General features: G+C 48.4%; 8 protein-coding genes across 8 annotated transcripts; 6 read left to right on the forward strand and 2 right to left on the reverse strand.

Moving 5' to 3' along the window:
• The first annotated feature begins 332 nt into the window (after window positions 1-332).
• F4807DRAFT_27494 (uncharacterized protein) lies at window positions 333-2,872 on the forward strand. Its single transcript, XM_047994624.1, has 2 exons — window positions 333-601; window positions 650-2,872. The coding sequence occupies exon 2, from the start codon at window positions 653-655 to the stop codon at window positions 2,552-2,554; it is 1,902 nt and encodes a 633-aa protein (XP_047855688.1). The 5' UTR covers window positions 333-601; window positions 650-652; the 3' UTR covers window positions 2,555-2,872.
• Window positions 2,873-3,736: 864 nt separating this feature from the next.
• Window positions 3,737-8,070, forward strand: F4807DRAFT_27511 (uncharacterized protein). The gene is made up of 2 exons (XM_047994625.1): window positions 3,737-7,416; window positions 7,506-8,070. Exons 1-2 carry the CDS (start codon window positions 4,030-4,032, stop codon window positions 8,028-8,030), a joined length of 3,912 nt encoding a protein of 1,303 aa, XP_047855689.1. The 5' UTR covers window positions 3,737-4,029; the 3' UTR covers window positions 8,031-8,070.
• Window positions 8,071-8,729: 659 nt separating this feature from the next.
• F4807DRAFT_466502 (uncharacterized protein) lies at window positions 8,730-10,779 on the forward strand (the record flags this gene model as incomplete). Its single annotated transcript, XM_048002392.1, has 3 exons — window positions 8,730-8,920; window positions 8,977-9,078; window positions 9,133-10,779. The coding sequence occupies 3 exons, from the start codon at window positions 8,730-8,732 to the stop codon at window positions 10,637-10,639; spliced, it is 1,800 nt and encodes a 599-aa protein (XP_047855690.1). The 3' UTR covers window positions 10,640-10,779.
• On the forward strand, window positions 10,713-11,783 carry F4807DRAFT_419258 (uncharacterized protein). The gene has a single exon (XM_047997397.1). The coding sequence runs from the start codon at window positions 11,333-11,335 to the stop codon at window positions 11,657-11,659; it is 327 nt and encodes a 108-aa protein (XP_047855691.1). The 5' UTR covers window positions 10,713-11,332; the 3' UTR covers window positions 11,660-11,783.
• Window positions 11,784-12,873: 1,090 nt separating this feature from the next.
• F4807DRAFT_419267 (uncharacterized protein) lies at window positions 12,874-14,606 on the forward strand. The gene is made up of 5 exons (XM_047997398.1): window positions 12,874-13,197; window positions 13,473-13,673; window positions 13,744-13,795; window positions 13,908-14,091; window positions 14,164-14,606. The coding sequence occupies exons 2-5, from the start codon at window positions 13,544-13,546 to the stop codon at window positions 14,368-14,370; spliced, it is 573 nt and encodes a 190-aa protein (XP_047855692.1). The 5' UTR covers window positions 12,874-13,197; window positions 13,473-13,543; the 3' UTR covers window positions 14,371-14,606.
• F4807DRAFT_419272 (HET-domain-containing protein) lies at window positions 14,607-17,194 on the reverse strand. Its single transcript, XM_047997399.1, has 3 exons — window positions 16,853-17,194; window positions 16,521-16,799; window positions 14,607-16,466 (listed from the first exon to the last, which is right to left on the reverse strand). Exons 1-3 carry the CDS (start codon window positions 16,995-16,997, stop codon window positions 14,779-14,781), a joined length of 2,112 nt encoding a protein of 703 aa, XP_047855693.1. The 5' UTR covers window positions 16,998-17,194; the 3' UTR covers window positions 14,607-14,778.
• Window positions 17,195-18,805: 1,611 nt separating this feature from the next.
• On the forward strand, window positions 18,806-22,658 carry F4807DRAFT_419276 (uncharacterized protein). Its single transcript, XM_047997400.1, has 4 exons — window positions 18,806-19,645; window positions 19,752-20,628; window positions 20,713-20,961; window positions 21,060-22,658. The coding sequence occupies exons 1-4, from the start codon at window positions 19,419-19,421 to the stop codon at window positions 22,020-22,022; spliced, it is 2,316 nt and encodes a 771-aa protein (XP_047855694.1). The 5' UTR covers window positions 18,806-19,418; the 3' UTR covers window positions 22,023-22,658.
• A 494-nt stretch (window positions 22,659-23,152) lies between these two features.
• Window positions 23,153-24,534, reverse strand: F4807DRAFT_419279 (uncharacterized protein). The gene has a single exon (XM_047997401.1). The coding sequence runs from the start codon at window positions 24,373-24,375 to the stop codon at window positions 23,209-23,211; it is 1,167 nt and encodes a 388-aa protein (XP_047855695.1). The 5' UTR covers window positions 24,376-24,534; the 3' UTR covers window positions 23,153-23,208.
• Window positions 24,535-25,662: the final 1,128 nt, after the last annotated feature.

A 25,662-nucleotide genomic window follows, 5' to 3' on the forward strand; every position in this document is an offset into this window, starting at 1 on the left:
TCTAAAAGTTCCGATATACGTACCTCGTATGTTTCGATTAACTTTTTGTTATACGCCTTGGGAATCGTGGCAGAGGATCACAGAACAAGTGTCCATCGTTTCTTCTAGCGAAAGTGCTAGTATCTAACATCAACTAAAATGTTCGATGTTTACCTAGCTGCTTAGGCTGCCTAGCTGGAGCTTGCTAAGCTTCTAGCAGGACCGGAGCAAAATGACCGACAACCTAGGGTTCACCTACGGTGCTAGGTGCTAACATGAAGCCGAGCCAGCGGGTGAGGTAATGGACTGCTCAGTCCCCTGTCAATCTGTACGCATGGATGGGATACTAAGATCGCGATTCGGCGTCGATCGCTTTGGAGCTCCCCTCCCTGTCCTCCCTGCTTTTTATGACGCACGCGAACCACGCCGGGGGCGCTTATGAGATGGGGTAAGATGTAGGTGGTGCAGGTGGTAGGATGAAGTACCTCTTCAGCTCCTGTGACTAGTAGCAGGCTCGTTACTAAACACTCTAGTTTATTGTTAATGCTTCACCTTTAGAGTTTCATGCTGTCATTCCTCCACTTCGTCTTACCCCTATCTCATCTCCATACAAACTAATTTCGTAGGTGAATGCCCTCGTAGCTTTACGCTGCTGCTAAGCTCGTGTTAGTGAATGATATCTCTCGCATGGTCTGGGATTTCCGGATTTGACCTCTTCTGCCACATTATCCTGGCCGTATACTTTGCTGCATTCCTCTTTCTCCATGCCAATCACATCCGCTCCCTGACCCTAGCCATGGCCGACATGATGAACCCACAGACACCACCAAGGAAGTTATTCAAGCCTTCCAGTAAAACCAAGACGCCAACCCCCGTGAAAAGGCCTAGGCCAATCACTCCCGCGGCCTCGAGCACCCAGTCCCGCGACGTCTTCACTCCTACCGAGACTATTAGTCGAAGCACAGACGGGCCTAGTGATTTAGATACTGGAAAGGACCCCATCGACAGCTCAATTGAGGAGGGCAGTGCTTCGGATCAAACTATTAGCCCATCCAAAAGCATTGCTGGGAAACCTCGAGAACTTCTTTCTTCCTCGACCGACGATCTACCTGAACCCTCCAATCCCACGGACACTCTGAACTCCCCAACAGACATCGCCAAATACTTCGCTGAACAGGGGAACTCCGAAATGAGTGCATTTGTATCGGCGCTATCTGGCAAGACGTCGAGTGACCATGCGATGGACTCTGGTAAGGGGGCGTTGGATGAGTCTTATAAGACGATGAGCCACGTCACCGACGAATCGATGAAAGACGTATCTAAATTCGTGAAGGGATTACCTACATCCGAAGCCAATGAGGAAGTTACTGGAGACACAACGTCAAAGACACCGGATCTTGCAAATATGACCGAGGGTTCTACTGAAGTAGATACGGCTGAAGCGGCAAACTCGAGCCAAAGTCTTCCTGAGAAAACCGCAAATATTCCGAACCCTGCAGACGTTTCCAAGAAAGCAGAGGGAACCACGAACGACGTCAAGGCCCAGACATCAGGCCAGGCGCCAATTAATAACATTGGTGAGCCTGATATGTCTAGAATCTCGAAGGAGGCACACGTTGGGGTGCATACTGGAGAGGGAACCCCGAAGGACACTACTCAAGGCGCCACAGAGGACGTCGACAAAAAGGCAGATACTGGCACGTCAGGAACTACGGAAGACGGAACGCGAATCGCGGATAACATGGGTCATCCCGCCCATATTGAACGAAGAATTGAAATCCCCCTTCCACGCCCCGAAAAAGTAGTAAATAGCCCTCCTCAACCGGCAAAGCCCGATATGAACAATATCGCAGCTGGTCTCAATGACCCCAACGACCTTCCCGGTACGCATGGCTTACCAAGCACCGACGACCTACCTGAACTTTCGGAAGAACTACAAGATCCACCGGAAGAAGTGCTAGACCCATCAGTGCATTCTCCATCCTCGAATGTCTCACCTATTCCAAAAATCCCGAAGATCACACCCATTGGCGCGGCACCGCCTCCCGATCTTCGTCGTCTCGCTCATGGCCTTGGAGGTAATGTCGTCGACGACGTTGGTAATATTGTCGATGCGTCGGAGAAGGTACTCGGCCATGTCACAGGCGATCTCCCTGCCATGGTAGGGAAGAAAGTTTCCGATAATGGCGAAGTCTATGGAAACAGTGGTGAACTCATAGGATACGTTTCAGAAAATTTCACCGGCCCACCACCTCCTACAGAGATACCTGAGAAGGTATTGGGAGGGTTGAAAGTGGATCACGAGGGAAACATTCTTGACAACAGCGGTAACATAATCGGTCGCTTCAACGAGAAGGCTGGGGAGAACGACGACTTAGCTCCATTCATGAAACCATCCAAAAAGGGTGAATCTGAACCCGATGATGAACCTGAGGAAGAAGAAAAGCCGAAGGTTAACGCTCACACAGGTGGGAGCCCTTCTGATATCTTCTTAGATGTCAAGTCTACGACGGATGGTATTCAACTGACCATCCGCATCCCGACAACGTTCGGGAAACGACCACAAGAACTATGAACGGTGTTTATATATCTAAGTAGGAAGGTTATGACTCTGACTAAGGGGATGTGGAAAATGCATAATGTGTGGAGCGAGATTGGCGGAATATGATACCTTGGGTCTCTTTCATTTGACGAAGCGCGCGCCGCCATCGTTCATGAACAGTACTTCATTAATATTCCAATCTTGTACACTATATGAATACATAATTTGAGTGCCGTGTACCAATCAGGTACATACCTAAATATTGTTGAATTTTCAAAACCAGCTTCCTTGTGTTACTATCATCAGGTGTACTCAATGCAAGGAGGAAACACTGAAGCTCTCAAGCTCGAGATACAGTACGTTGAAAGATATGTCGGCCGAAGGAGACGGCGCTTGCGCCATCCACTATGCCGTTTATGACGTTAAGCTGATGCCCACCCATGTCAGGTGTGGCTTGTCAAACTGCAGGGAAAACCGGTTAAGACAAAGGAGACCGCGTATGCACGAAAAGTGGGTGACGTTAGCTATTACCCCCTAGCTGTTAGTCGCTGGCGAATAAGGCAGTTGCATGTAGCAACTCCTTGGTGTCAAGCCATAAAACGCTATGATAGCTAGGGTAGTGTATAAACACCGGCAACGAGGTGGCGTTCAATCTAATATAACCTAACCCATACGACCAATGATCACTTACTATAGGGACCTAAGAGCTAGGGGTGTTGTTTAGATGTGGCTGGAATGACGACTAAGACTTATAGTGCCAAGAATTCCTCAACCTCCCTCGTCCATGTCACAACGAAATTGCCATCAATGGATGCGGTCAAAGGTGTAGAAGCTGCTGCAGACTATCAACAAATTTCCCGACAGCTAGCCCAAGATCGAGATTTGCAAACGGCGCCCCCCAGGGTGGCTGATAATCTGTAACCACAGCTTCAAGAGGAATCCTGTTTTCTATGCCGCCCTTTGGTAACGCTCGACGAATGATAGCTCAGAACTTCCAAAGCCTTTATGCTGGAAAGCTACCTAGGTAGCTTGCAATAATCGTTCAATCCTATCAGCTAGTTGATGCGGATAGACGGCAAGCCACGGGCTCAGCATCCTATGCTTGTCGGTGGCGTATCATGGTTCGAGATTGCTCGAGATCGACAGAATACCGGCTTACACCGTAGCCTCATTCGTGGTCGGGCCTCATCACGAAGTTTGTCTTAAGACCCCATGGCTAGGTATTCCCTACTCATGACGTTCACAGCCGTTTATCGAAAGTAGACAGCCGCAGTCATGACGTCGAACAGGATGTGTGAAGGGTCTTCCAAAAAGAAGCTGGGAAAGTGAAAGGATCACATCGCACCCGAGCGATTGGGATGAGGTAGGTGATTCTCCAACCCTGTGACGTAAGTACTGGCCTTAAAGGCAAAGGCCAATATTTCTTCTTGTTTTCTCGTCATGATCATGTCCTCATAAAAGATCCAATTCGTCGTTTCGTGTACTGTGGATTTAGAGATCAACACTTTATGACTATTCCCCATAACTATACCCAACCACAACCACAGCAGACACATCAAGAACAATACGGTCCAGTAGAGATAACTGTCACGACACGAAGAATCACTACAAGTGAAGATCCAGTAGAATTCATCCACCCAGCCGCCATGTCTAGACTCGGAGAGGCTGTCGGCGGGCTAAGCAGTCCGCTTGGCAAAGCTACGGAGAACGTTCCCGGCGGAGGGAAAGACGACCACCCACAAGAAGCCGCGTCACAAGCTTCGGTACCCCGTTCCGTCCCAGACACTTCTGATGGAAACGAGGGTGAAGGCGAGATGGTCCCGGCAGCGGGACGCATCAACGACAAAGGAGAAGTGATTGATGATGAAGGGACCCCCATCGGTAGGGTGACTCATGCCGAGGTGAAAAACCTTTCCGGCCTCATCGTCACAACAGAGGGTGACATACTAGACGAAGACGGAGGCGTGGTCGGCAAGGCTGAACCCCTCGAGGATGTCGCGTCAGAATTCAACTACACGACAAAGACTGGCAAGGACACCGCTACACAAGGAGGACAAGAAGGACAAGAACAAGAAGGAAAAGAAGGACAAGAAGGTGAACAGCCACAGCGCGGCGGTGGAAGTAGATTTGGTGGTGCGCTCTCTGGAATCTCAGGGACCGCGCAATCAGCCCTCGGGGGCGTCACGGGTGGACTTGGCCAGACTGCCAAGAGCGCTACCGGGGCTGCTGGTGATACGGCCAAAGGTGTCACAGACACTGCCGGTGAAGCGACCGGAACTAAAGATGCTACGGGTGAGGCCGGGGATGCGGCTCAAGGCATTACGGAAGCGGCCGGCGACACCGCCGAAGGTGCAACGGGAGCCGTAGATGATGCTGCGCAAGGTGCGACAGGAGCTGCCGAGGGGACCGCAAAGAACGTCGACGTACCAGAGACTTCCGACGTTGGTGGCGATGCTGCTGACGTTGCTGAGAAGGCAGCTGAAGGCGACGTTCCGGGCGAGCAAGAGCTTGAAGAGGGAGGAGCTCCGATTGAACTTAAAGACGAAGAACCCGAACTTGGCTCCAAGGTTGGCGATCTTACCAAAGAAGGTCTTGCCCCAATTGACATCCCTTCGTTATCTCCTTCCGTCGCGAATAAGGTCGTGGCGCTATTCGAAGGTCCCTTTACTATCGCAGATGGTGGCAAGGTCACCGACAAGCAAGGCAAAGTCATCGGCAAGTTGGCCAACGGCTCAGATATTCAGGACCTAGTGGGCAGAGATGTCAAGGAGATCGATAGCCAAGGAAACTTAGTAGCCGACAGCGGTACCATCGTCGGCAAAGTCGATATCGCGCCAGAGGGCTCAATCGCTCAACGCATCAAGGAAGAGGTTCCCGAAGCCGCAGACCGCCTCAATGCCATCGAGCAACAAGCCGAACAAGCCGAAAAAGCTGCGCCAATCCAAATCCCCTCATTTGCCCCATCCGTAGCCGATAAGGTTATCGCAATGTTCGAAGGTCCTTTCAACATTGCCGAGGATGGTCAGGTCACAGACCAGAAGGGCAAAGTTCTTGGCAAGCTCGCGGAAGGCCAGGAGTATGAGCATCTGGTCGGCAAGGACATCAAGGGTATCGATGGTCAAGGTAACTTGCTCGGCGACAACGAGACCGCCCTTGGCAAAGTCGATTTGATTCCCGAAGGCACGATAATCGAGCGGATAAAGGAAGAAGTGCCAGACGCTGCGCCCAGACTCGATGCCCTCGATGCTGCTAAGCAGCAAGCCGAAGAACAAGCCGAAGAGCAAACTAAGTTACCTGACATTTCCACTCTTGAGGGCAAAAAGATCAACAAGGCCGGCAATGTTGTCGACGACAACGGTAATCCTATTGGAAAGGTGAAGAGCGGTGACATCAAAAAGATGATCGGTAAGGCTCCCGATAAGAACGGAAAAGTATGGGATACACAAGGAAATGTTATCGGCGAAGTCGAAGTTCTCCCCGAAGCAGTTCAGAATGTGGCTGCGCCGTTCGAAGATTTCCCGGATGCTACCGTGGATAAATTTGGCAAGGTCATCTACGACGGCCGCCAAGTTGGTGTTGTATCTGGTGATGATTTCCAGAAGTTGATCGGGAAGAAGGTAGATGCTGACGGCGACATCATCGACAAGAATGGCAACGTTATCGGGCATGCTGAGCGCGCTGAAGCCGAGGAGCCCGAGGAACCAGAGCAGGAAGAAGTCGACTACTCTATGCTCCGCGACAAGAAAATCAACAAACTCGGCAACGTCGTGGATGATAAGGGCCAAATTTGGGGCCATGTTGTCCAAGGCGTTCTGAAGAACCTCGTTGGCAAAAAGGTTGGTGACAAAGGAGAGATATTTAACGACGCCGGCCAGGTCATCGGCAAGGCCGAGCCTCTCCCAGATAGCGAACGCGCAGAAGTTAAAGAGCCCGCACCATTCGAGGATTTCCCCGATGCCATCGTGGGCGACCAAGGAAAGGTTATGTCCGGTGATGAGCAAATCGGTATCTTGGTAGAGGGTGATCCCAAGAAGCTGAAAGGGAAGTCCGTCGATGCCGATGGTGACATCCTGGATAAGGCAGGAAATCAGTTGGGCCGTGCGGAGCGGTGGGAAGAGGAAGAACCTGAACCTGAGCCAGAAATCGACATGTCGGCTCTTGCTGGCAAACGCATCAACAAAGCTGGTAATGCCGTTGACTCGCACGGCGACATCTATGGCCGCGTGGTTGAGGGTGATCTCAAACGCCTCATCGGCAAGATGTGCGATAAGAACGGCTTCATCCGCAACGAAGGTGGTGATATTATCGGAAAATGCGAGCTTATCCCCGAAGCTGAGCGTGAGGGCATGAAAGAAGGCCCCTTCACTGAGCTCCCTGGTTGCACTGTCAACAAGGAGGGTAAAGTCGTGACACCTGGCGGCGACGTTGTCGGACGACTTGTTTCTGGTGACCCTAAGATTCTGTTCGGTCGCGCTGTCGACGACGACGGTGATATCTGTGACAAGAATGGAAACGTGCTGGGTCATGCTGAACGCTGGGAGGAAGAGCCAGAGCCTAAAGACATCAACCCCATGTCTGGCCGTAAGGTCAACCGTGAGGGTAATGTTGTTGACGAGAACGGCGACCTCATGGGTAAACTTACATCAGGTATCTTGAGCGAGTGTGCTGGCAAGAAGATTGACGACGATGGTGATGTGGTCGATGGCAAAGGCAGCGTCCTGGGTCATTGCTCGCTGCTTGAAGAGATACCTCAGACGCCCGAGCCCGAGGAGAGTGAAGAGGAGAAAGAAGCTCGTCGGCAGCTTGAACAAGACAAGAAGATTGCGGGGCAGATCTCATTCTGCATTGAACAGTCTCTCGATAAGATTAAGCCTATTTGCAAGATGATTACTGATGTAAGTCTACGACTCCGTTGTGCTGCCTTACGGTGGAACCCCTTTACTATTACCAAACTCATATACTAATAACAAATTCTACACCACAGAGAATCGACTCCGAAGAGCGCAAGCCAGAAGATGAGCGTGATGAGGAAGAGCTTGTCAAGCAAGTCCGCCCTCTCATTGAAGAAGGCGGCAAGATCCTAACCGAGGCCAACGGCGTCATCCGGGGTCTCGACCCTGACGGCCGCATCTCAGCCAACGCCAAGCACAAGACAGCGGCGCGAGAGGCAACGCCTGAGGAATACCGTCTCGCGGATCTACTGAAAGAACTCACCGGCACGGTAACCGAGACTATTGAGAATGCTAAGCGCAAACTTGAGAACCTACCTCATGCTAAGAAGGGTATCAACCCACTGTGGGGTCTCCTATCCGAGCCTCTATTCCAAATTGTCGCCGCCGTCGGTCTCCTACTCAGCGGAGTCTTAGGCCTCGTCGGAAAACTTCTTAACGGACTTGGCTTAGGCGGCTTAGTTAACAACTTATTGGGTGGTCTTGGGCTGACGAAAGTCCTGGATGGCCTCGGGTTGGGCCAGATCTTGTCTCCTATTACTGGGCAGAAGAAGAAATGATCTAATGTGGATTCTGAGGAAGCTTGAGATCTTATCTGCACGATTGTAATGAATTGACTGTTTTGTATTATTTCTCTACTTATGTCTTGTTCGAAATCTTTAAGGTGGCATTTGAAAAAGTTACAGATATATGAGCTGGATTGTATTTGGCGGGCAGAACTAATTTCCATTTTACATACGTAGTTACATAGTTATGAGTAATAAACAGTGAATACTTAATATCGCGATGTCCTCTGTTTGCATGAGAGTTTTTTCTGCATTTTCGCGTTGTAAAGCACGAGTAAGGGGTGTCGACGAGATACTGACATTCAGGAGGTGGCTTTCCTAAGCGCATTGTGGCGTCTTTCATCCCTGGACTTTTAGTCTGAACTAAATCAAGGATATAATCGAGAAGCTGAAGCTTTAGTGACGTTATAAATGACGTGTTGATGCGAATATGGAGGGTGTGTGTGACAATACGTGTGACAATGCCAGAGGCAGTTGCTAGTTGCTAGTTGCTAGCTGGTATGCCCTACAAAGAGCACTGGCACGTTTTACTAGCACTGAACTAAAGGCTCCTATCAATGACCAACCAGGATCCTACCTCATATACCTACTTGCACCTTAAGAAACCGTCTCAGTGTGACTACCTGATATCTCACAAGTCGCTTATTTTCCTACCTACTACCTACTACCTATGAAATCTCACTTATCTTCAGAATGCCTCGAACATTATTACTCTGCTTCATCCACGGATTTAAGGGGGACGACGATACCTTCCGAACATTCCCAAACGATTTGCAACAGAGAGTAGCCGGCAAACTCCCGGATCATAACGTCGAGTCCATAGTGTATCCGAAATATGACACGAGAGGCGAGTTGGGTCCATGCTGCTCATCATTTCTATCATGGTGAGTTTCAAGAAACGAGAATTTACTGAGTTATTCAGTACTAATTAATGCGCTAGGCTAAAGGAAAAGGTAATGGACGTGAGAAAAGCACGTTCTGAGAAGCCCTGGCCGCCTCATGACAGAGACGTAGGAGTTATCTTAGTCGCGCATTCAATGGGGTAAGATAAACTCCGTATCATACGTACACAGCACATGACTGAGAGAATCTTCAGGGGGTTCGTCGCTTCAGACACTCTTTTCCTTATTCTGAATGAGCGGATTGCGCATGGACAGGAAGGATCACCAATCTTCCCCCTAATCCAGGGGGTTCTAACCTTCGACACACCGTTCAATGGTCTAGCGCGATCTATGTTCGTTTATGGTGCGTTCTCAAATTACCAGAAAGTGAGCACTGTTTTCAACGTTATGACTGCCCTCTCGGCGGCACCGTCGGCTCTCGGGAAGTCTGCCTTCAAGAAGACAGCGGCGCGTGTCTCGTCCACAAAACCATCCAACCCAGCTTGGAAGGGCTGGCAACTCGTTGCGGTGCGTACCGGTACGGTCGGTGCCATAGCCGCTGGTGGCGTTGCCGCTTATGTGCACCGCCAAAAGATTATAGATGGGATGCGTAGCATGCGAAACCTCAACAAAGAGTCAGTTAAAGAAGGGTATCAGCAAAGCATGGATACGCTCAGTCAGGGGCTAGCGTATATCAACCGCGGAAATGTCGGAAAGTCATTTGAATACCTCTCCGACCACTTCACCTTTGTCGGCACACTCATGAAGCAACAAGAACTGGCTCGGAGACTAGAACGCATGGCTGCGCTTCAAGGCATCGGTATTCATGATTTCTTCACTTCTCTGGGGGAGAATGGAATGTGGAGCGGGGGCTACTTCGTACCCGAGCGAACATTCTGCGCCATCCCAGTGAAGGATCATCAAGCGTACCACATCTTCTCGCGGCAAGTCATCAAGAAGGTAGAAGATGAAGTTCAAGCGCACATGAGCATGTTCATTAGGGACAAAAACGAACAATACGATCAGATGACGGAGGAGGCTAGTAATCTCGTAATTCGCTGGTTCAATGATGATTCCAACATCGTGGATGATCCCAAGTTTGCTTCGCCCCCGCCACCAGAGCCCGTTGAGCAACCTGTCACTACGACGGAAGATGGCCAAGAAGTCCCGATAATAGATAAGGACACCGAGTCAACGCTGAAAGAAATGGAGGACGAAGGTCAGGACGACAGTGAACTTCCCGATACATCACCGTTGGACATTACTGCTGCTGCATCTGTCGTCCCATTGCCCGACAGCGACGAGGAATTCACGCAAGACGACGAAACCACAGAGGCGAGGAAAAGCACATACATGCGATACCTCATGCAAGTTGCACAGCAAGCAGGAACCGGGGTTAAGTCTTACGTACCAACTAGAATGCCCGAGATGCCTCAAATCCCGTCGGGGTCTAGCTTCAAGTCATATCTCCCTACGCAAATGCCACAGATGCCGAGTATACCGAAACCATCTGTCAATATGTTTTCCAAGAAACAAGAGCCGGCGGCTTCTGAGACAGATAAACCCGTAGAAACGTCAGAACCCGAAGCCACCGGAGAATCCACCGGCGGGAGGGAGAGAGCGGATAGTGGAGTGCACCTTAGTTCGGAGCCTACCGGGTCAACCGAGCTTCGTCAAGACCCTGACACGATGGAAGAACCGACCATAGCGGCAGCTAAATAAGAGATAGGGGACAGGATGCTAAGGTCCATAGATGTGTTTGGGGATGTTTTGCGTTAGATGCGTAAGGTACCTGCCTACAGAGTATCTACAGTACTCACCTGCATAATACAGAACGGAATACGATGAAGTCAGATTCAGTAACAAGCTTTCGCAGTGCATCACGAGCACGAGAAATCGCCCCCTTAATTACTGAGTAGCTTGAATCAAGGTAGAGTTAAGAGATGCAATACATTTGATAAAAGTCAACCCATCGTTGTCGCCCCGTACACAATAACTCCATACCTTCATGGCGCTGCACTTGACTAGCTCAAAACGGGAACCGTCTGGATATAGCTTCGATCTTGAGGATAGATTTTACATCGCACTATCCGTACGCATTTCAGTAGCCGTACCTAAACCCAGCGTCGCGTAATATATTGAGATCATTCATCTTGCTTGCCGTGTATGTGACCTCATAGCCAACAGTCAGAACAGCAGGAGTACGTCACGAAGATGTCTAGCGTAAACTCTCTTATGAACAGCAGTACGACAATTTAAGAGAGCAAGACTAAGCCAGGAAATGCCTTTCGACTTCAAAAAAATCGCAATTGAATACTTGCCCTCCAAAATTCCCAGCCAAAATCATTCGCGTTTCAAACACATCATAACTCGAGGAACAATCAAATAATCAAAAGATTCTAATTCATCCACACCATGACCGAAAACAGCGGAAAGCAGACCAAAGAGCAAGGCGGCGGCAGCGGCCTCATCGGCAGCGTCGTCAGCGGCGTCGACAGCATCCTGACGGGCGGCGACAAGGCCAAGGGCCAGGGCGGGCTCGTCGGCGGCCTCAACAGCGCCATCGGCAAGACGACCGAGGGCGCCGGGAACGCCCTGAACCAGACCACCGAGGGGCTCGGGAACACCGCCGGGTCGGCGACGGAGGGCGTCGGGAGCGTGGGAAAGGACGTCACGGGCACGTTGGATAATACTGTTAAGGGGGTTGCTGGGTCGGGGCAGGAGCAGCAGCAGCGGAAGTGAGGGAAGGGGCTATTGCTGTGGTCGGAATGAATAACGGGCTGGAACAAATAATGGCACGGCGATGAATTCGGCGTGCAGGCTTTTTTCTACGGGGGCTATGATAAGGAGGCTGGTTTACTAAGGTCCGTGGCGGGGGAATATGTACGATTGATTATTTGTTAGGTGGTTTCTACGCTAGTGAATCATTATCTTTGTCCCATCTCTATTGTCGTTACAATTAGCATTGTTTTATGAGGCTCCTCGAATGGTAGTACCTAGTATCAATCGCATTTTCTGCTGATTTCGGGATGGTAGGTAGAAAGTAAATATATAAATAAAAATAAAATAAAATAAGAGCTACTTCGCTCAGACGCACATTGATGAATTGTCGGCTTGCTAAATGGCGCAGTTACAGCGAGCGCTCGAGCTTTCAGGGTATCATGGTGCGCACCCATCTGAAAATTGGGATGCCCGACTCCATCTTCATCTCATAACCGCGGACCTGAAGAATGTATTAGGGGTGGTTAAATCTGCATAAGTCATCTCATTGCTTAGATATTAACTTTTCGCATTAATTATGTTACTGACCTTGCCCAAGCTATGCCAATATCTTCTACTATTCCCTAGAGGGCCAAATGTCCTAAGATCAAAACGATCTACTCGATGTCGGCTCCAAGCGCCACCAATTCAACCGTCATTTCCGGCACTGGTTACAGCGCAGCGGCGCAGCAAAGCCCATAGCCGACAATCTACCCAAGGTTGCTCTAAGCTCTAGCGGCTTTCATACTAGCATAGCGTCGACTTGGACGCTGTTGAATCATTGACTTGGGCTGCGTAGTCAACTTCCACAACGGCCAGAGTTGAAAGGGAAGATCGATTGGGTTGGCGGGAAATTACCCAAGGACTAATACAGGGAGATGCCAAATTATGATGTCGCTCGAGTTTTCGACGTCAGGTGCCCGTCTTAGGCTTAACCGGATCGCATTCCTAGCAATGCCGTAGAGGGGGCTAAAGAGTTAATTAACGACTCATGTCGTACATTGTAGGTAACGTCGTAAGTCGGGTCTGCTCAACTCTCTTGGCGATCAGCCACGATGTCTCACTAACTAGAGGCTATTCTTGTATATATAGTTGGCAACTTCACGATCTTGTAAGATGTTCATATCATAAGAAGAATTCAACTAACTCGACCTGTACTACGTATTTTCCCAAAGGATGAAGAATTGATATAAGAGGGAGTGGGGAGGGGAAAAGAAGAGGATTCGGGTCTAGGCTACTCCCTTCTAGGGTTCGTAATATTCATGCAGGATAGTGGAGAATCTGCTCATCGCCCCGGATTTTACCCCAGGTTTTGAAGCTGTAGAGCACTATACCGATTCGAGTAAGTATGATGTTGCAGCTCACCGGCGGAGCTCAGCGAACCACAGCTCGAGATGTCACGCGATGAGCACACCATCCGTGTCTCGACAACACCTTACTGTATTCCACCCCGCCCAATCATTACGAAATCTAGTAGCATGGAACTGCATCAGCTGGTCGCCGATCCATTATGGTTCCTCGTACGTACATTTCGGAACGTCAGAGAAGGCCAGGGGCCCCTCTCTTCTCCCGAAGCCCCCTTTTTCCTCCCCTTCAAATTGCCCTCACTTCCCCTCTTCCTGCTTTCCTTCTTATTTCTCCTCGTCTGTCCTACAGTCATCGACTTCCCAACAGTATCTGTACCTGCATTCATCATCATTATCATCTTCCCTAGCTGTTCCAAGGTAGCTCTTAACTTACTCCCAACCTAAACATAATTGGTTTAATCCCTTTACTAACAACTGCCGGTTTAAAGTAGCTAGGCCAGTATAAGCTCCAATTCGATATATATAATCCCGTATATATCACTTCTAGCATCAATCCATCATGGCGGAACCTCTCACCAGAGTAGACTCAGCCGTTCAAGGTCTCGAGCCTTCTTCGCCCGTGAAGGAGAAGGTCTCCCACCGGAGAACTAGCTCAAGTGTAGCTGGAGTCCAAAGCATGAAAGATCTGAGTATGTGGTTTCCTCCACGTAATGTCCACCGGATATTTCGGATCGTAACTAATTGGCACTTGCACAATAGAAACAAGCCAAACGGAGATACAAGTAGCGAAAGAATCTCAAGGAACGGGATGGTAAGTAAACCAATTCATCTCATCCAGGCCACCCGACTTCAGTCTCTCCCTCCTCGATGTTGCACCTAAGATACCATTACCCCGCATTAGACTAATAGGGGTTCTCGATTAGGAAGATCAACACATCCCCTATGACGGTTGATGATAAAGACATCTTAAAGAAGCCATTAATAACACCACTCGTGAGAGCTGTTGACCTTCACTTCCAACATGGCGTTGTTGTAACAGCGCGGAACCGGCAAGGCGTCACCATCAAGGATGCCATGGACGCCATACATAAACCGAACAAGAAAAGAGTATGTTCCATCCGATCTTATTGCATCCAATTTCGCTTAGTGATACCGTCCGACTAACATACGATTGCCCAGGCTGACGATGAACTCTCCGAACCGTACCTGAAAGGATTCGAGTGGTTACCGAATCACCCCCAACTAAAAGACGACCCAGACAAGGCGGAAGAGCGGGAGGCGGAATGGGATCGACTATACATCCACCTATCATCAACGCCCGGCGTATCAAGCTTCGGCGGTGGCAAGAAGAAGAAGAATAAGAACAACAACGCTGACGCCGAATAATGGCCTCATCGGTCTACATGTCCTTGTCTTATCCGATACTTCCCGGAGCCGTTCAGCTCACTGTCTTCCCGCTCAAAATCATTCGAAGGCGTATGGAATACCTTGATAGACAGCTTGGATACTGTTTTGGATATTATTATCTAGTGTATAACCTTCATGACGTAGGTCTGGGACTTACCATTGTCGACATCTTTATAGTAGTCCCAATATACAATTGAAACTACTACTCATCATACATCTTATCGTAACCGCGTACTTGACAAGCGACTTTATAGACTGCTTGCTCTTTCTCAACTACAAGGGCTTGTGAAATGCATGATGCATCGCGCCATGTGAGTATACACTCTTTGAAAGCGTACTTGAAACGGCATACCAGTTCTATCCCATGTAGTGAGGCTCGTGAGGCTCTTAAACCACACTAACAGTCTTTGTTGGAAATCGACTAAATAATTCTCTTTCAAAGTCACCCTCAAGGTCGGTGGGTTCTTTCAACCATACCGACCCAACTCGACGGTAAGACTGGGACTGGTCGTCCGGGATTAACGCCAAACCTTGCACCTGCACGTAGGAAAATACTTTGGCTTTGTGTGGTTCACAAGTGAAAAACAACAGGATTACCGTTTCGCAGCTGTCATCAATGGTGTCGAACTGGAGATAACGCGTGCGAAGATCTAAATCAACAGGCATATCATTTTCGGGGTGGTGGAAATCAACGGGTGCGTCGGATTCGGGGTGGTGAAAAGAGCCGATAGAATAGATCTCGCGCCGCTCGTTCCGAGTTTCACGAACCCTCTTGGACCGCCGTGCTTTACAAATATGCCCTCGCAAGGTAAGAGTGCCACTGACTACTTCACCAGTCACATCATTTCCGTGGGGCACCATCTCGGCCCTGAGAAGTTCCACGCGCCATCGGGACTGTCTGCGAACGCTCCTGAAATCAATATCCCCATCAAGGGAAGCCCATGACCATGAAGGAGCTCGGTATGAGGATATACGGCTCCCTATTATTTTAGGCACCCACAACAAGCTCTCTGGCATTGTGTGTTCCCACAGGCCGGCCAAATAGGTGTCATATCCATCCCCGTACTCTGTCCTCATGATGTACCCCATACGTTTCGCCAACCCGGATATGGCTACGAGCTTGTCGCAGGGGAACGTCAAATTGCATTGAGAGTAAGTAAGAATCACACTATCCCAATCTGTTGGCTGTGCTATAGATCGCCCTTTTTTAGGATGTATAAGAGGCTTCCACTTGTATGTACTCGATTCAGTGCGGTGAAGGCGTGAATATGACGGGTAATTTGACGGTTTATCCAAACTGGTATTTGGGACAGTCTCGCAACAATTAGTTTCGAAGCATTCCCAAAAGACTTGTTTACTGCCAAAATACAAGTTTCGAGTCGAAAGGATCCGCTCCTGAAGAACCCATGCACGCGAAAGTAACGGCTGCCCTTCGAAGTCTTTCATCCATGCCTCCCGCTCAGCCTCAAAACGATAGAACATACCAATACTTCCGTCCCGGGGACCCAGATCGACAATGGTAGGGGCAACAGAGGCCGGGTCACGATCAAAGAAACATCCAGCTTGGTCATCTGGAGCGCTGAGCGCCGCAATGTTTAACAAGCCATGTCTATAGACGGATTGCATAGTGGAGGCTTCTGCTCTCCAATCTTCCGCCGAATCTTGGACTATGCACAGCCTATCAATCCATATATATCGAACTTTGAGTCGAGCGATGACCTCGAAAGCATTCTGAAAGGTTTTAGGAAGAATGTCTACAGAGAGACCATTCCGTAGACCATCTATCGTTGACTTCAAGAGTCGCAATTTCGTCTCGGGTGGGCCAGGTCCCCAACAGTGACTTAGAGTGACGTATCGTTCTGTAGAATCAAGCTCTTCCCGATAGACAAGACGGAAGAACTTTTCGTCACCAGTCTGTCGTAATTCTAGAAGTCGGGTCGGCCAGAAGATTTCAGAGTCCTGATGAAGACATAGTTCGTGGTTCGCAAGGCATCTATCCATCCAAGTTTGAATGTGGGCCCATGTCTGCAAATCCGAGGTTGAATGTGAGATCTCGGAGTTGACATCGTCGTTTTCTTAATCATTGCCTCTTTAGTGCAAGCTTCATAGTTTGGCGATGAAACCCTTACCATCATGCGCAACCATATCATGGGGAATTTGCTCAAGAGGTTCACCCACGTACACGGCCATCGTCGCTTGGGAGGCCTCACCTCGAGGCAAGAGTATTTGGAACGCTGAGTAATAACCCAAGTTTGCAAATGATGGGTTCAAATCATCCTCGTCGTTTAAATCGCTGAACTCGCTGCAGACGACGCATCCTAACAGTTTAGACCGTAGCATGGAGTTGTAGTCGGTGTGGTGACCGAAGACGTAACGTTCTGGTTCTCGTAGTTCTCTCTCGTGCTCATCTGTAGATCGTAAGTCTAGGTTGTCAACCGTCCGAGACCTCAAACATGCTTACCTAGTACTTCATCATAATTTTCGTCTTCGACTTCTGGAAACAACTTTTCTAGCAAATCGGGGAAATCCTCGAGAAGTCCAATCCTCCTAGTGTTTTTCGGATCCCACACACCTTCCAGGCCCGTGCGACAAACATCGCACAGCATATCTTGGACTAGATCTCTTTGGAAATTATCATGAGTAAACTGTGTTACCTTAACCCAGCAACAGAAGAGCGAGTATATCGCTCATATATAGATAGAGCTGGCATTGTGGGCTTGCTTTCACTTATAGATGTGACGAGTAGGTGTAATGTTGGTGCAAGACATTGTATTTTGAGAGAACTAGGATTGTGAGGCTGTTGGCTGGTCTGACAAAATGCGGGCGCCATGCATCTGCAAGGGTATCGAACCCGCTGCTACGGCTCGCAGCGCTTGCTGACGCCTGAAGTCTTCTCGAATATGCTACCTCGAGCGCCGTTCCATATTCTCGGGTCCTATCACGTCGATTCTCATACGAGTTCATATCCCACAAATAAGTCAAAGACTCAAAGTCTCGTTGGAATACGTCTCCTTCAATCCGTATTGGTTCAACTGCATACCTATCATTCCATGCACTTTCCACTCGTTCCCTGGAACGATATTGTGTTGGCTCTGGCAAATGTTATAGCACGCCGAGAGAAGTCGTGCTTGCTATGATCAATTTATGACGGCGATAGGGTTAGTATTTGGCCAATGTCTTTCGTGCTAGAGATACGATCAAATCATTGTGGAAACTGTTGCCGCTTGTTGCTTTGGAAGGAGATCGGTCTTTAGGTGCTATTACTGAGACCGCCCAGCTACACTTCAACGATGAATACCTCATATTCTCGAAGGTAATACCTTAGCTATGTAGGTAACTATTTTTTCTTTAGTCGACTAAGAAATAATCGACGGATTAAAACGGTATTGAATTCGTTGTTTCCTGGTATTATCATGATCTTCGCTAAATTCGGCTGTCGTAATAAGTCCCCACGGGCATTAAACCAGGGTCAACTCCCCAGTCTCGTAAACTGGCCGAGTAGTAGCGGGTAATCAGGTAACTACCTAGGCAGCTAGGTAATCAGTGATCGCGATGACGCCTAAATAGTTAATCTCATCGATTCCAACGGATTGAAATATCTAACGCTAATAAGAGAAGCGTACTTGTAAGCAGTAACTTTAACCACACGACACCATTTCCTGAAAAAAACGACACCTTCCTAATTGGGACTAGCTGGGACCCATCTAATTTAGCAGTGTTTTTGTCGCACACCTTACCTACCAATTGTACACCTTATTACCTAATATCCTCAATTGACTTTATTACCTAATATACTCAGTTTGTACCTATTATGCCACCTCCCACTAATTTTGTATGGCTACTGCCATCACAGGTACTTACTCTTACTGCAACCTTGGCTTTTGCGATATTTATACCATTATCAAGTAGTATAAACGGCATACAAGGTGCTGCAGTCGCAAGGTCCTTTAAGTCAATTACATATAAATCAATTAGGGTGGCTGTTAGAATAGCGATTACGTAAGCCAATCAGGTCAAATCTGATTATGTAATACACCCGACGGGCCATATTGTGGTCCGTGCATATGCTTACATAGCAAGAACAACAACAATTATCGCGAACCTTATTGTCCTTGTTATATAGCACTACCAACGTCATATTAATAACAATACCCAGGTAATTAATATAATCGATATAATCGACTTTTTAATTTTTGATTTAACTTAAGTGCGTAATACTAGATTTTGAGTTGTAGATTAGGTATATTGACTTGAGAAAAAAATTGACTAAGTTTAATTGACGTAAGAGCATATTAGGTAATAAAGTCAATTGAGGGTATTAGGTAATAAGGTGTACGGCACTGAATTAAGGTGTGCGACAAAAGAAGTTAGGCGGGTCCTGACTAGTCCCAATTAGGAAGGTGTCGTTTTTTTCAGGAAATGGTGTCGTGTGGTTAAAGTTACTGACTTGTAAGCCCCGGATCATTGTCCCCATATTTGCGGCATATGATCTAAAAACTCCAATGTTTTTGAAGTCCTAGCTTGTACATAATAGGTAGAAGATCAAATGTGAGTCTTTCATGTGCGCGATAGGACAATTCTTTGCTTGGGGAGCTTGCCGGGAGCTTCTAGTTACAAGCCAATTATCAATGAGCCAACCTGATACCGATGTGTTGGCTCACTAGCACTACACTAGAAGGCCCACGATGGTAATATGCCGAGGTAGGTTACATGTTTCGAGGAATTACCTGACTCGCGTAGCTGCTTTGTGAAAGACATTTCGGGTCTAGCGAGAAGCCATCTACAGCATATCAGGTAACGCGGCGTCCCGGTAACAAAAAAAATAGTAGGCACCCCGGTCCATATTTGGAACCAGAAGATCCGATCCTTCTCAATCGTAGTGGGGCAGTTCTTTTGTCGCGATCCTACTCCATTCAGCTCGCCTTCGCCCTCGCTTTAATATCTTTAATCCTCAAACAGAATGCTGGCGACGACGTCCACCTCTTCCACCATCAGTAGATATACGGGTAATCTGAAGGGATGGGATTATGGAATTCTTCGAGAACCAAGTCGGCGAGGTGCGATACTTGACTACTCTGGCTGAAACCCCTGCTTCCGCGCCGCCGGTATCTCCAGCGTCTCAACAGCATACTAGCAGCAGTGGTATAGCGACTGCTGCCGGCGCCAAGAGGAAAAGCAGTGCGGAAGAGTCGCCAAGTTCCAAGGGGCCACCTCAGCAAAGAAGTAAGAGGAATAGATATATATCCATAGCTTGGTGAGTCTATCTGCATTCGTCTCTCCCCTTCAAATACGCGCGCGATGTAGTGACGCGACTTGACTCGAATTGCGTTATGTTGACCGAGTCCACGCCACCCATCCAGCAACGAATGCAAGCGGCGCAAAATAAAATGCAATGGCGAAACTCCATGTCAACGATGCGGGAACCTCAACCTCCAATGCCTCTACGCGCCTAATTGTTGCTCTAGTTCGTTCAAAGACTCGGACGAATTCAAGCAGATGACTAGTAAGGTCAATCAGCTGCAGGAACAGGTCGATGCTCTATTCGCAAACATGAACGCTTTGAGATCGGAAGCCTTGCGCCTGGCCCCCATCCAAGATCGACCGCCAACCTTACCATCCACGTCGAGTACTCCGTCGTCATCTTCTATACCTTCCATCACACCCATACATAGGCCGGCCGAACTAGCCCAATCCCGACAACCCGGCTTCCGTGGGCCCACGAGTACCCGATTCAACTTGGATGTCGCGAAGAATACCTTGCATAAGATGGGCTATAGCAACCCAACTGATGGCAGCGAGCAGGATGGTTATAGCCAGGAAAGTTCCGCACCCTCACCGAATATGACGACTCATATAGCTACAACTCCCAACAGCCCTCGCGATCCACTATGGGAGTTTGACAAAGACGATTTGGTGCGCTTATGCCGGTTGCATGATGAAGAAATTGGCATCATGTACCCGGTGGTTAAGATGGATACGGTCATCCGCCATGCAAAATCTCTTTCTTCATGGATGGAGGCAGCCAGAAAGAACTTCATGATATATGGCGATGAAAGCAATCTTAAGGACCGTAATACTGTTTTGCTCAAACTCATCGTTTGTTGCGCATTGCAAATTGAGGAACACGGAAATAGCGAGAAGGCTCAAAGGGTCTTTCTCAGTGTCCGGCCGACGACGGACAGGATGTTAATGTCCGATCCAAGTGACGTGAAGAATATGCCAATACTAGCTCTTGTGGTATGTCTTAACCTTTCGTTTACGATGCGCCTTCTTATGAGCCCAATCACTAGGAGACAGAGACTCAGGGGCTAATATATGCAGGCGGGATATTACTTCCTTGCCAATGATGAGATTCTAGCTTGGCGTACCATGGGTCAAGTCACACGCCTTTGCTTCGAATTAGGACTTCATCGGCTGGATGCGATCCAGCGAATAGAGAACGAAGAAGAACGGAACAACGCGATCAACTCATTTTGGGCGGCTTACGTTTTGGATCGTCGGTGGGCTTTCGGTACAGGTTTGCCATTTACCGTCCCGGACGACGAAATTGATCCTCAGTTACCCTTTCCCGTAAGTACCTAGATGAGATCATAACCATGCTGACATACATATCTCCCCTTGTCGCTTGGAACGTTAAGAGATCTATCAGTGCTGACCTTAGTCTGAAGGATTCGCACCCTTATCTAGTCGCCATGATTACCTACTCAAAACTCAGTGCGAAGGTATGGCGACTCGTACGGAATTTTGAACCTAACACGCCACTAGAACTTCGACCAAATGAAATCGAGGAACTCGACCATCAGATAAAGCAGTGGTATAACGAAGTGCCTCAAGAAACTCAACTTGAGCTAGCTGATTGGGAAGCGTTACCAAGATATCTGAATCCACCAGTCAACTCGCAGAAGGATTACGACATACAGAGACTACAGATCTGGACTTACTTACGCTTTAACCAAATCCGTACTTGGCTCTATACCCCTATTCTGCATACTCATAGTAGCATCATGGAAAACATGCAATTTGCTGAGCGTGCCGTCAAGCTTGCAAAAAACACCATCTGCTATCTAACACATCTAAACAACACGACCAACATATATAGGAAGATTCAGGTCTTTTATCACCAATTTCTGTTGGCCGCCATCGCCGTGCTCTTCCTGGCATCCTGCCATGCTCCGGTGAACTTCAGTTCAACATGTCGAAACGAGTTCTACATGGCGCTCGAGTTGGTGAAGGACTTATCTTCTAGATCATTTGTCTCGCAACGTCTTTGGAGCACTATTAAATCACTCCGGGAAGTGGCACCTCGTCTCGGACTCGCCCAAGACCCTCACTCCACGGCAGCGCTCACGATGGCCGGGCTAGCTACCGGCCAGATGGGGGTCACGCCTCTCATTGCTTCCGGCTACGGGTCACAACCATCGCCCGTCTCGGGGGCGCCCCCCACATTTAACGGCGTCCAGAATGGACACCAGATCTCGAGCGAGATGTCGCGGATATTCGAAGGTTACATGGGGAAGAACAGCAGCCCGGGCGACCAGCTGGCGGCCGGACCGCCGCCGCCCGTTGACGATGGCGCGACGATGCCTTACGGTGTCGGTAGCGTGTATCAACACTTCAAGGATATGTTTTAGCCTTTTGTGGAGCATTACTTGGAAATTGATTAAGGGCATGGTTCTGCATAGCGAATGGGGCGGGTAGCGAGTAGAACAGGCTCGGGGTTGGTTGAATCGGCGCATTGATGCCTCTCAAGGAGTTATTCCAGGACAATACCTAATATGTCAAACCTACCTACCTAGGTAAATATAAGCATCTGTATTTATGTGCATCCTTTAAACTGGCACAAGACCACAATTTCCATACAATCGGGTGGAGCAGACCTATTGGACCTGGAAGCATTGGGGCTTTTATAGCATTGCACAATGATCTTCAGAGTACCAAAGTAGAAAAGTACGAACGCCTACCCCCTGGAAAGTCAACATACGAGTCCGCGATTGACTTGGTAATGCTATTCGAAAATCTCCGAATAGCGTCCTTGGGGCTTCGTCTGCGAGGATAGCTAACATATTTAGACGCCGATATTTAAGACGTACAAATACCTAGGTGTATGAGGCAGAAGTCGTCGAATTCGTCGGGTGATAGCTAGTCGCTAGCATTGTGGAAGCCGTACTCATTTGACTTTCCTGGACAAGGACGGCTGGGCGTGAAGAGTCTTGCCATTGTCAAGATAACTACCCTCGATGCATAGCTTCTCAATCATAATTATTGCGCATTCTTATTGATACATGACAGTGTTATTACAATATTCACGTCCTTCTTAGTGGGCTAGGAAGAAGTATCTTCAAGTTAGGCACATACCAAAGCGTCGACTCATGACAGAACATTGGGTGTGTTCTCGCCTCATGTGCCTAAGGGCTGTGGAAAGGGTTGTAGTAATCTACATCTAGAAAACAGTAAGCATACCTAACATAGGGTATTATAGTTCGAAGTCCCTTCCAGATGCCTTATCACGAAGTTGAATTCCAGTCGTGTTTCTCGATAGGATAGGTACCTAGCTTTAGTCTAAAGTAGCTTCTATCTAAGAGCCTGGGGAAATAAGAGTCGTTGAGAGGCCCTGATTGAGCTTCATATCTATACAAGCCCGAAGTCGTAAAGGGCCGTATAATATCTAGGCATTGGACTACTCGATTACTCCTTTCCTGAGTCATTGATGTGGTACTATGTTGGCCCAAGGGGGGAGGAGAGGGGGGGATCAACACGGTCATTTCGGTTTTAGAAATATATTGAGATTAACAACAGGTAGTCACATCCGAGTACATATCATAGTCCCATCCCTAGACTTTTTAGGAAATCTGATGATGGTGCGAAAAAGGTCGTGCCCGTTAATGGCGTCGAGAAATCAAGTATCCTATCGTGCAAACCAGGCGGATGGCCGATGAACATACGCTGCAACATCTTCTCTATAACCCATAATCGCCTTGAATACCCTATAAAGTAAGTTCCAAATTCACCCGAACCCGGAGACCCAAATGGCATGTTATCGCGAAGAATGTCGTGCTCATTACCACTCTCATCTTCGATTGTGGCAAGCGACTTGTGAGACTGTTGCTGACCCTCTGCGGCATCGTCCAACTCGACGTTATCGAGCTTCTTGCGCCCGATTATGGCTTCTTGCTGCTCAGTGGAGAGCCCGCTCCATGCCTTCATATCATGCACATATTTCTGAACAACGATATAACTGCCCCCAGCGTAGGATGCGTCCTCTTCCGCCACGAGGACGGAGTCTGGCACATCAGGGCCTACCGGATTAGCCGTGCCATCGACGAATCCTAGAAGATCGCGAACATCGAAATAGCGGAAGCCAATCGTCTCATCAACGACAGTAACAGAGTCACCAAGCGCGTCAAGCAACTGCTTCTCAAATTCAAAACACAGATCTCGCCGTTCTGAGCGGATGTGGAATAGCAAGTCCCCCGGTGTCGAGACAGCAGTATGTTTCTGACCATGGACTGGGGGGAATGGATGAAGCTCTGCCGGAGGCGGGATCCGAGTAAGCGAGGACCATGCGTTGCTGCCGATTCCTACGGTGCAGGAGGATGCGGCGCCAAGATCTCGGATAGCGACGTTTTTAGCTAAACTCCCGATGCTTGAGAGGACTGAGCATACGACACGAGCGGCGTCTGGCGTAGGAGCGATAGCGACCACGAGAAAGGTCGCAGACTGGGTTAGGGGTGCGTCGACACGTTGTGGTTCGATAGGAACCCGGTGTGCGGACCGCGTGCTCATGGCAACTCCTTGGCCTGGTGCGCCGATGGACGATCGGGATGTAGCACCCCGCAAAATATTTCCACGTTCTAGATGTTTCCTCAGCTCGCAGAATGAGGCTGCTCGGATACCCGCGCGGCCTGATATCCGAATATGACTTGTCGAATGCAACCAACTGAGAGAAGAGCGCGAAGGAATTCCGAAAGTCTTCGATGAGTTCATATCGCTGCTGTCAAAAGGACGACCAAGGTAGGCTTTTGACGTAGCTACCGCACGCCCTTCCTCGGATAGTTAAGCGCCAATGGATTTTGAATAGGAACGTAGTGGTTGGTTACTTCGATCTCGCCACTGCTCCAATTGCTGCAAGGTGCTTACACACCCTTTACTGACTTCGTATCAATGCTCTGGCTAGCCTCCCATTGGCCCGCGCTCCTCTCACTCCTGATATACTAATTGCTATGATCGCAACTAAGGGCCTGCTTAGAGTTTTGAATAGGTGGTATTAGTAATCGGGCGTTTATGGGCGGCATTTGGTAGATACTCACTGGGTAGACGAGCACTTCTGTTGCACAAATCTCATGCGACAGGAAAGGGGACGGCTGAAATTCCAGTCACACACGACAAGTCAATATTCATGTTTTATTAGACGCAGGAAATATGTTGTGTGTCAATGTAAATAATAGATAGGTACCAAATGGTCAAGATCATGCCTGCATTAATGTGGTTGGTACCTCAGGTGTTGGCAAAATTCAAATTTATAACGTAATTGCCCCTATTTTCATATACCCTTAATTCACTACCTGGGTAAGTATCTATATTAAGTATTACTTTGACATAGGTTGTTATATCGAACTACTTACTAGTTAAGCACATTATTAACACTCAAGTAGGTATCTACCAACACACAGATACCGGATACATTTATTGCAATAAATCTGGGGTATCTTAGTAATGAACTAGAGACGTACGCTCTCAGGGGCTGGCGGAAGTCTCGGAAGGCATGTTGGACCTTGTGATAAAGGACTTGGTGTCGTGAGTCAAAATATGGCAGGAATATCATGACTCAGAAATCAATATTTCTTGATAACTCCATAGATCTGGTCCTGAAATCCTACATAGTCTTTCAAAAGTTCTAGCCTGGTCTTTGAAATAGTCATGTCTTTACCTTGCTGGAAAACTCGGTTGTTCCTCAGGAACGGCGTCTTTACTCGTCTCATGGTCCGTATATCCACTTGTATCCTGCAAGATCGTACATGGTGCACACATAGGTGTGGCGTCTAGGTTGATAACATCTTATGATCTAATCACATTAATATGCTTTCCACAACCAGTAAGAGACAGATTGCAAGGGTAGGATTCAGTCTAGCTAGGACAATGCCTACAGAATAAAACGAGATGTGATTATACGCTGGGCCTGGTCAAAGGAGTTGAAGTCTTCATGTATTATACGATTGCGTGTACCACAATCCACTGCTGCAACATAACTACAGAATTATTATGACCCTCAAA

The sequence above is a fragment of the Annulohypoxylon truncatum genome (genome assembly GCF_022578515.1).
Source record: "Annulohypoxylon truncatum strain CBS 140777 unplaced genomic scaffold F4807scaffold_10, whole genome shotgun sequence".
Taxonomy (NCBI): Eukaryota; Fungi; Ascomycota; class Sordariomycetes; order Xylariales; family Hypoxylaceae; genus Annulohypoxylon; species Annulohypoxylon truncatum.

Excerpts from the sequence above, each read along its gene's own strand:
- F4807DRAFT_27494 (XM_047994624.1), top strand. The coding sequence starts at position 653 with ATGATATCTCTCGCATGGTCTGGGATTTCCGGATTTGACCTCTTCTGC.
- F4807DRAFT_27511 (XM_047994625.1), top strand. The coding sequence starts at position 4,030 with ATGACTATTCCCCATAACTATACCCAACCACAACCACAGCAGACACAT. Across the intron at positions 7,417-7,505 it reads TTTGCAAGATGATTACTGAT|AGAATCGACTCCGAAGAGCG; the intron begins GTAAGTCTACGA and ends TCTACACCACAG.
- F4807DRAFT_419258 (XM_047997397.1), top strand. The coding sequence starts at position 11,333 with ATGACCGAAAACAGCGGAAAGCAGACCAAAGAGCAAGGCGGCGGCAGC.
- F4807DRAFT_419267 (XM_047997398.1), top strand. The coding sequence starts at position 13,544 with ATGGCGGAACCTCTCACCAGAGTAGACTCAGCCGTTCAAGGTCTCGAG. Across the intron at positions 13,674-13,743 it reads CCAAAGCATGAAAGATCTGA|AAACAAGCCAAACGGAGATA; the intron begins GTATGTGGTTTC and ends CTTGCACAATAG. Across the intron at positions 13,796-13,907 it reads GAATCTCAAGGAACGGGATG|GAAGATCAACACATCCCCTA; the intron begins GTAAGTAAACCA and ends GTTCTCGATTAG.
- F4807DRAFT_419272 (XM_047997399.1), bottom strand. The coding sequence starts at position 16,997 with ATGCTGTGCGATGTTTGTCGCACGGGCCTGGAAGGTGTGTGGGATCCG. Across the intron at positions 16,800-16,852 it reads AAATTATGATGAAGTACTAG|ATGAGCACGAGAGAGAACTA; the intron begins GTAAGCATGTTT and ends TACGATCTACAG. Across the intron at positions 16,467-16,520 it reads TGATATGGTTGCGCATGATG|AAAACGACGATGTCAACTCC; the intron begins GTAAGGGTTTCA and ends GCAATGATTAAG.
- F4807DRAFT_419276 (XM_047997400.1), top strand. The coding sequence starts at position 19,419 with ATGGAATTCTTCGAGAACCAAGTCGGCGAGGTGCGATACTTGACTACT. Across the intron at positions 19,646-19,751 it reads AGATATATATCCATAGCTTG|CAACGAATGCAAGCGGCGCA; the intron begins GTGAGTCTATCT and ends CCACCCATCCAG. Across the intron at positions 20,962-21,059 it reads ATCCTCAGTTACCCTTTCCC|GATTCGCACCCTTATCTAGT; the intron begins GTAAGTACCTAG and ends CTTAGTCTGAAG.
- F4807DRAFT_419279 (XM_047997401.1), bottom strand. The coding sequence starts at position 24,375 with ATGAACTCATCGAAGACTTTCGGAATTCCTTCGCGCTCTTCTCTCAGT.